General features: G+C 43.7%; 1 protein-coding gene across 1 annotated transcript; it reads right to left on the bottom strand.

The window, feature by feature from the left end:
* Nucleotides 1–7,852: 7,852 nt before the first annotated feature.
* Nucleotides 7,853–9,463, bottom strand: LOC132463539 (uncharacterized). The gene is made up of 2 exons (XM_060059805.1): nucleotides 8,952–9,463; nucleotides 7,853–8,751 (listed from the first exon to the last, which is right to left on the bottom strand). Exons 1-2 carry the CDS (start codon nucleotides 9,221–9,223, stop codon nucleotides 8,253–8,255), a joined length of 771 nt encoding a protein of 256 aa, XP_059915788.1. The 5' UTR covers nucleotides 9,224–9,463; the 3' UTR covers nucleotides 7,853–8,252.
* Nucleotides 9,464–9,624: the final 161 nt, after the last annotated feature.

Genomic DNA, 9,624 nt, shown 5'->3' with positions numbered 1-9,624 from the left:
CTACATTTAAAGCGAAAATTACATTTTTTTACATTTACAGAAACACTCGTTCCTTACTCGTTCCTTTTTTATTTTTAATAAAATACCAAATTGATTAGATGTCATGACTGCCTGCCCAAACACATCACCTTTTCTGCAATGACTGTGATTTGTCTGCATCAAAACTACGTTTTGCACAATAGGGACTCTGTTGTAGAAGGTTTTTACAAGGCACTTCCACCTACATGTTATATTGTGCAAGACGGCAGTGGAGCACATCAATTATGTGAGCAAGGTATATGTCTTTAATGAATTTTGATGCTTTGTCATATTATCTATTTCATTTCAATTTAAATACTTTATTCTATTGAATATTGTCACTTCGTTGTTTTTTTAGCATGTCTTCTACCCATAGCTTTGCCACTCAATCTTTGCAATTGTGACAAACAAGACATTGCAGTAAACGCTGGATGAGCCATCATTCTTGTGACCATAAGTGGTGAGTTTGCAATACCATGGAAACATGTATGACTATGGCGGTTTTCTGGACTTTTATTTGAATTACTCGTTTAATGACATATTGTAATGAAAGCTTTGTTTCAACAGGTCGATATGATCTTTCGCTTCCCTTGGTGACATGCAAGTCCTGCTTCAAATCATGGACACCTGGATTAAAAGACCTTCAGTCCAATGGTTACTGGCCCGGCAATGTGGATTTTCAGACCGTTTATTCCACTGATGTGTTTCACACATTTGAGGAATTCAAAGTCCGTGCACCGGGGTTATCTCGACAAGCATTTGTGAAAATGCTTGATAATCGCACCATCAACTCAGGGCAGGGTAAATGGTGTTACACCTTCTACTTCTGCTGTGCCCATTTTGGATTGTTGCATTAATAACATAATAAAACATCTCTTCATTCTGTTCAAATGTAACTGGAAGGAAGAAAATCTGGTGATAGTTTCCAGCGTAGTTTCCTGGATTGGACCTACTGCAGTCATGAAAAGGAAAAGCTGTTGGCTGTTGACCATTTCTCTTGTCCAGCCTGCATAGAAGACATTGCAGCAATTTCTGTTTATGGAAACCGCAAGATGTACCGCTTCAGTCGGATTAAAGGGTAATGGCTACTGCATTTAATCCCGGTAACGTCCCAGTAAAAGAAGTACAAAAATTTGGTCTGAAGCTGCAAGGTTGTCCAACATACACAACGTGAAATATACAGTCGTATCAAATAAGCTGCTCAATTGACCAGCTGGGGCTTTTTTATTGTGGTGGGTTTGTCACTGAATATGATTGTAAAACTGTTACACTAACAGAAACTACTGGGGCCGGTTGCAGCAACTGGGCGTAAGCCTGGTCGTAACTACGCCTGGTCGTAACTTGGCGTTCTAAGTCCAACCTAACCGTTACGCCGGTTGCACCAACTGGGCTTAGCGTTCTTTTCACTAAAACCAAGGCGTAAATCCTACGCCTGGTCAGGGGGAGGCGTAGAGTCGAAATTTCTGCTGTTTCCATAGCAATTACAATAATAAAAAAAAACGTTACAATCAATCCATCCAGCGCTACCATGGCACGTATGATACATAGGGTGTACAACGAGCGGGCATTTAGACGGGAAAGGGTAATTAGGGACAGAAGCAATCCATTGGACATTTATAATGACGAGGAGCTGATTGAGAGGTTTCGATTCTGTTGGAGAGATCTGTTTGAATTAATAGAAGAGCTGTCACCGGATTTACAGTTCGTGTCGGACCGCAATGCAGCGCTATCACCGTCCTTGCAACTGCTGATTGTGCTTCGTTTTTCGCAAACGGGGCTTTTCAGAACACAGTAAGCGACATGGTGAGGGTCCATAGATCGACCGCCTGTCGGGTTACCCGGAGGGTTTCCCTGGCGTTGAGCCGCCGCATCGCTCGTTATGTCCACCTCCCGAACGAGGAAGAGGCGGCGGCGATGAAGCAACGGCTCCGCCAGGCGTCCGGTATGCCTGGGATCGTGGGCTGCATAGACGGAACCCATGTGCAGATCCAGGCCCCATCTGAGAACGAGTATTTGTACGTTAATCGAAAAGGTTACCATTCGATTAACGTACAAATAGCTTGTGACGCAAATGATAAGATCATTAATTTGGTGGCGAGATGGCCTGGATCCACCCACGATTCCCGCATCCTCCGGGAGAGTGCGTTATTGCAGGACTTCGAGGAAGGAAGGTAGGCTATAGCCTAGTGTTTTTCTAATCAGCTACACTGAAACAATTTGAGCTTCACTTTAAGTAATGAACAGCAACCTAATTAAAGTCTATTTTCATAGGTGCAACGGGCTCGGGCTGCTCCTCGGGGACAGTGGATACCCGCTGAAACGGTGGCTGATGACCCCGCTAAAGCCCAGTTCAGACCAAAGATTCACCTTGCAACGGCTTGCAACGAGACGGTTTTAGAACGTCGCAGGGGCGGTGTGAACGGGTCGTTGCAAGCCGTTGCAAGCCGTTGCAAGGCGTCGCAAGGCGTTGCAAGGAGTCGCCAGAGATTGAACATGTCAAATCGCAAGGTCCGGTTTTAGAACGCGGCGATTTAACTATTCCTCTTCAGCCAATCACAGCACAGAACAACTTGTACGTCACGGCCTTACTCCGTCCCGGTACCGTACTGTCCACTCCACACAAATATCCGAAGATGGCAGACTTCTGGTCCGAGGAGAGGGAGGAAAAATTTATTCGGTTGTTGGAGGATCAACCTGTGTTATACGATGTTGCCAGCAAGGGGTACAGCAACAGGGACAGCAAGAGGAGAGCCTGTTGTGAGATTGCGGTGGCAATTGGTGTATCCGGTAAGGAGGCAATACTTTGTTTTTCTTTTCTGTTACTTTTTCCTTTCCTTGTTTCCTGTTTTTATTTTCGTTTCATAAAGGCGTAGCTTAGGCTGTAGGCCTAATATATAGGCTTATTAAACACAAGTTGTAGATGCTAACGGTATTTATCTTTGTTTCGGAAGAACGATTGTAGATAACGATTGTAGATAACTTTAGGCTCGAGCTGATTTAGTTATTTTAACGGGACCAACGGTTCCCAACGGTATCTCAGTATCTTTATATTTTTTCTATATGTATGTTTCCTGTGTAAAAACAAGGGACTAAAAATGCCTATTGGAAAGCGGGTAGGCTTAATAAATAAATATTTACTGCTGGTAATAGTCCTACTCCATCCGCTAATGCTTTGTGGGGTCAAACATGTTTGTAAAATAGTCTTTAGTTTAAAATGTGCGATGTTTTTTTGCTAACATTAGGCTACTCTCTTTTTCAGAAAAAGAGGTGGGAAAGAAAATCCACTCCCTCAGGACTCAGTACAATCGGTACAGCAAGGCACCAGCTTCGGGGAGTGCCGGTGGGAGAACTGGCAGGCAGGACTGGGTTCTCAGGAGGCTCTCTTTCCTGGAGCCATATATAAGGAAGAGAGCTTCTTCGTCCAACGTGAATGAAAAGGTATTTATTTAAAGTAAAACTTATCACACATATTAATTAACATTAACACATATATGGGCCTAGGTATCAAGAGTAGGCTAGAGTTACTGTGTCTTGTCATTCTTCACTACATCTGCATTGGAGTAAATAGCTGCAGCTGGTTGCAACAGCAGAACGTAAGGTCCAACTTAGGCTACGTTGAACGTAAATCGCCCAAACGTTCGACTTTACACTCTACTAAAAAAATAGCAGTTGCACCAAGCAGATAGTTTCGACGTAACACTAAGTTATAACTTATCTTCTACACCTCCCCTCTAGCTGGTGTAAGTTCCATATAAGATAAAGAACCGTTAAAAGAAAAAAACGTTTAAAGATTTCAACACTAACGCAGGGTAAAGATGGCTATTCGTTTTGAGCAATGGGAAGAGGAGTTTCAACGCGGTTTGCGCCGGGAACGGATTGTCCGTGACCGTATCGATGATTTATTACGATGATGTAGAATTACATACGCGATTTCGGTTTTGCCGGGCGGAATTACTCAGAATAACCGGCCTTCTGGACAACGACCTGCGGCACAACACCAACCGAAATTCGGCTCTAAGTCCAGCGATGCAAGTGTGTTTGGCTCTGAGATATTTTGCCACTGGGTCTTTTCAAAACCTAGTTGGTGACTCGGTCCATGTGCACAAGTCTACTGTCTGCAGAGCGGTTCGAGCTGTGGCAGTGTCTTTGTGCAGGCATCTGAACACATATGTTCGCTTCCCTGTACAGCCTGGGGAACTAAACCATGTCCGTCAACAATTTTACCGGATCGCTGGTTTCCCAAATGTGACAGGCTGTGTTGACGGAACACACATCCGTATCAAGACCCCAACGGACCACAAACCTGTTTTTGTCAACAGAAAAGGATACCATTCCATAAATGCACAGATAGTCTGTGACGCCGACCTTAAGATTACGAATTGTGTTATAAAATGGCCAGGATCTAAACATGACAGTTACGTATTACGGCACTCACAGTTCGGGGAAGACTTTGAGGCAGGGAGACACCCTGTAAGGCTCCTCGGTGACTCTGGGTACCCCCTTAGGGATTGGCTTATGACCCCATATTTGTCGCTCGCAGGAGCGCTACAATGTTGCCCACATTCGCACAAGAAATGTGGTCGAACGCTGCATAGGAGTGCTGAAGAAGCGGTGGGCCTGTTTGCACAGAGGTGACTAAAAAAATATTGCTGATTTCTAATTCTAAATTAGTTAGTCTTTGTGAAATCCTATTGTCAGAGACTCTTCTGTGATTAAAAAGTCCTAAATCTGTATTAAGATGTACGATTTGCAAGTCTTTCGAAAAACTGTACATGTAAGAAGTTATATGCAGGTCTAAGGCTATTCCTCCTGTATGAATTAATTAATTAATTAATTAATTATTATCACTAACAGGCATCAATATGGAGCCAGACAGGGCAGCTGTTGTAGCAGGTGCCTGCGTTGTTCTCCACAACATGGCAATGGAGTGGAAGGTGCCTCTGATGGATTGCAGGACCTCGAAGGAGACCAAGACGTCCCCCTGCATAATGTGGTTGTACCAGCCGGGGCAGTAGCTAACCGGGACTACCTCGCTACCACCTATTTTGGATGAAGGCTGTAATAAATTAAGCTACTATGTAGCCACCCTAAATTCTACGTGTTCTAAGTGTTCTTATACGGTATAAATAAGTCATACTAACACCATATTGATAGGTTAAGACTAGAGCAACAGTTCATGAACAGACAAGGTGCATCGGTTACTCCTCAGTAGACATAGATGATTTACTCAGATGCAGATGACTTATAACCAGTTAAATTTTTTGAAAAAGTAGTCCTATCTAGCATGAATGACTGATTCAACCATACAAACAATATTTTTCTGAAAGCATACACCCTCAGGATGTGATCTACAGTAACCCAGTTTATAATCCTTAGACATCATAGATTTGATTTTTGTAGGACAACCTTTGACAGCAGCCAATGTCTGTTAAACCCATTTTTCCCCCGGGGTAGGCCAAAAAAATAAATAGAATGCAGTTCTAATTTCCCATACACGAAGTAGCCAAATCTACATACACAATATTTCTTTACTATTATCAATATGCATGTTGACTTATCTGACAACAAACACTGGAAAGCCCCACATTACTAAAGCTTGATTGTTCCTGAATACTCATTACACCATCTAATGGCGTAAAAGTGGTACTGCATAATACCATTTACAGATGTACTCTTATTACAATGTGAACTTACTTGTTGTCAATGACACAAAATACACTGAATTACTACAGATTGGACTAATACAGCAATTAAATACCTGAGTATTTCTCAGATTGTACTGAAACTGTACGTCTTGCCTTTTGGAATGAAGAACAACATAAACAGATTCATCAGTTAATTAATTTATTAAATCTCAGTGAATGTCTTGTAACCATAGATTCTCAGCTCCTCCTTCAACTTTAATATTTCTAAATTTAGTTTCTGTTTTTCCAATTCTAATTTCTCCTTCTCTATCTTTATCTTTTCTGTCTCTTGCTTACTTTTCTCTATTTCTACTCGTAAAAGCTCCTCTCTAAGGAAGTCAATGTCAGTTCCTCTCCTCAAACGTTTTGGTGGTGGTGGTGGTGGAAGGCTTTCTGGGATGGTGATGGGCGCAGTTTCCTCATGGCTCGTCATGGGCACAGTCCCAGGGTCCTCCACGGGCATGGGTGCAGAATCCTCCACGGTCACGTTGGACGTGGTGTTCTCCAGGCCAGCAGTAGCTTCGGCCTCCTCCTGGACCATGGGTTGCACCACGCCACTCTCCATGCCCCCCCCAACAATCCCTCTAAGACAAGGAGAGGTGTCCCCAATTATATCTAAAACCATAGAGGAGTATGGCCCCATATCCCCTTTTCCACCACCCCCAGTTGGCACATTCTTCGGGAAATCTTCAGCTGCCTGCATCTTTAGGTCACTCCATTTCTTGCGCACATCTTTTACCTCCCTCAATTCTACCCCTTTGGCAGTAATTGCTTCGGTAATTTGTTCCCATGTCTCATTTTTTTTTTTGTTAGTGATAAAATTATTTAGCTTGGCTTCAAGGAGTGTTTTGTTCTCACTGTATAGATTTAACAGTAGCACAATTTCATCATGGGTGAAGTTTTTCTTGCGAGCACGGCGGTCAGACATGGTCAAGCCTGAAACACATGAAAATCAAAGCATGACTTGTTACTAGCTCATTCTATACTTTATTTCCTACAGCAGACAAAATAACGGACTCCTGCCATTATACACACTTTAGTCCATGTCAACGGCCCCAAAAGGGGCGTAACTACTAGCACTAGCAGCTAGCGTTACTTTACGTTATCACTTCAGAAACATTGTAAACATGTTATTAACACAAATGGCAGCAACGAGAAGTAGACCAAACAAAATAATAACATTAAGCACAGTTGCTGATTGAATAGTGTGAAACTGACTTACCTAGGACTGATGATCTCTCGTCGTCGTCGTAGAGTAGTTTTCTTGCTTGGCAATTTTGCAGAAGTTGGCAGTTAATTCCGTTAATACCTTCTTCACGTGAAATTAGTTGCTAATCAACTGTCTTAAAATAAAAAACTCCTCGAGCCCACGTACAACCCAACATTTCTAGAGCTATTCCATACAATGCATAGCCAGGTAGAGGTTAAAAACTCACGACACACACAACGAATAGCATACAAAGCATATTTATTTATTTATTATAAAATCCGGCATCAAATAGCCTATACCGTCCAAGCTAATTTTAGAGAATAAATGACTGAAACTGTTTTGTTTGCCCATTTGGGTGCTAACGCGTCTTCACTCGGATAAGTTGGAAACTTGCCGGTATTTCCTGTTTACATTGTTAGCTGTCAATGATTGGCTTGAAATTATCTAAACGTCATTAAAAGCGACACTAGTACAATTTACGCACTACCAGTAACGTTACAACTTAAGTTATGGTGGTGCAACCAAAATTTAGAACACCTTTAGTTTGACACTAGCTACGTCGAGCGTAGGGTTACGGCGGACTTTACACCCGAACTTACGATCGGCCTTACGTTCTGCTGGTGCAACCGACTGCTGGAGTTTACAGTTTGTTTAAATTACCTGTTGTTGGATACATTGCATTTCCTGTTAGTTAAATTTCAGTTTTATCTGTCTTTGTTTACAATCGGCTCAACTACAACTTGGAGATGGATAATAGAATAGGCTACATACAACTATATACAATTGATCTGTGCTGGAATATGAAATATAAAACAATTGAATATAATACAGCTTGATTATTAATTACTCCCACACACATGATAAAATTTTGTCCCACTGCCATGCTACAGCACCAGCGTCTGAGCACATGTAATTGCAGAGGATGTCTCTGTTCCTCTTACACCGGGATCCCACCGGACGCGTACGCGCCGCGGAACGGCTGCGTCCTCTGCCCTGCGTCCATTCCTACCGGGCGCGTAACGGCAGCGTAGCGCTGCCTTGCGAGCCAGCCGTATTCACGCGAGATCACGCGATAATCCTAAACCTAATGTACTCACCTTCCACTCCCAAAACGATTGCAATTAAATGCCACACTTTGTCCTTTCTGACATTTTCCTTATAAAAAGGATGATTTGGTACATAAATGACTTCATGTTGCTGAACTTCGACAATGAGTCTCTCGTCGTCCATGTTGCCGACCCTCTGAGACCCACCGGTCATGACGTAATAATGTTGATGTGAAGTTACATGAGCTGAGTATTGTGTTTTATTTTGAAAATTGACCGGATGCTCTATGGCTTTTACTTTTCACTTCCTGCCCGGCTCGACCTGCTCTGTCGAAATTGACGCGGTTTAGCAGCGGCTCGCGGCAAAAATAGAATTGGACGGAAAGATAGCGCCGCGGCGCGGCACGCCGCTCCTGGGACGCTGCTGAAACGTTCCGCGGCGCGCCCGGTGGAAATGGTCTCATTGATTATAGTGGAAGCGATCAGCAGCGGTGACCGCGGCGCGTACGCCTCCGGTGGAATCGAGCCTTTAGCCTGCAGAGTGGTGTTTGTGCTGCGTGGTAGTGCAGCCTGGGCAAGGGTTGGACCATGTTCACCAGGGCCATCCCGCTCGCTGGGAAGCTGGGTGTAGCCATCACCACACTGGTCACGTAGGACATTGTGCAGCACGGTACAGGCGAGGACAATCTTGTCCACAGTCTCTGGCTGCAGGTGGATCTTTGTGGTGAAGACACGCCAGCGGTTTGCTAGTATGCCAAAGGCATTTTCCACCACCCTCCGTGCTCTTGAAAGCCTGTAATTAGAGATATAATGGTATTATTTCTTCCTAGTAAGATAGTCATTACCAACATTTTAAACGTTGTTTTGTTACAATGTGCTGAATTGTTCAAAAAGTACTGAAAGCAACTAAATAGGCCTGTTTTTATGATTTTTAGAAGGATGAAAAATTCGACCACTATTGTCATTGAAACCGTTAATTGTTATATCCCCTACCGGTAATTGAAAATCCTCTGCTCCTGGGTGAGGCCGCGGCTAGAGTAGGGCTTCAGGATATACTCCTTGAGCGGGAAAGCCTCATCAGCCACTATGGTGTAGGGTGAGAGCAGCTCTGTACCAGAAAGTGGTGCAGGGTCGGGGATGTTGGCTGTCTTCTGCTCAAGGGACTGCTGGAGTGAGCAGCCCCTGAAAACCCCACCATCAGACACCCTGCCGTTGCACCCCACATCCACATAAAGGAAGCGGTAGTTGCTGTCCACCAGGGCCATCAACACAACTGAGAAGCTATGTTTATAGTTATAAAAAGTAGACCCTGAGGATGGTGGAGGGATAATTGAGATGTGTTTCCCATCCAAGGCACCAAGGCAGTTAGGAAATTGCCACTGGTCCTGGAATCCCTTTGCCACCTTCTTCCACTCCTCTGTGGTGTTGGGGCACTGAAAAACAAAGATTATTTTTTTAATAATGTGTCATTTGTATTGATCTATTATTTTTCTTTTACAGATTGTTGAAAGAGAGAGTGATGATGTGGAGGGACTGGACGAGGAAGAGGACGTGGAAGTAGAGGAGAGCAGTGAACCTGAGGGACAAGGCAGCACCGCCTTGTCCCTCAGGTTCAGAAGGTCGCAGGCAGTAAAAGAAAGAGGCAAACAGAAAAGCAAGAAGATGA

This window comes from Gadus macrocephalus, chromosome 8 (genome assembly GCF_031168955.1).
Source record: "Gadus macrocephalus chromosome 8, ASM3116895v1".
Classification (NCBI taxonomy): Eukaryota; Metazoa; Chordata; class Actinopteri; order Gadiformes; family Gadidae; genus Gadus; species Gadus macrocephalus.
This window is presented reverse-complemented; position numbering and strand designations above follow the sequence as displayed.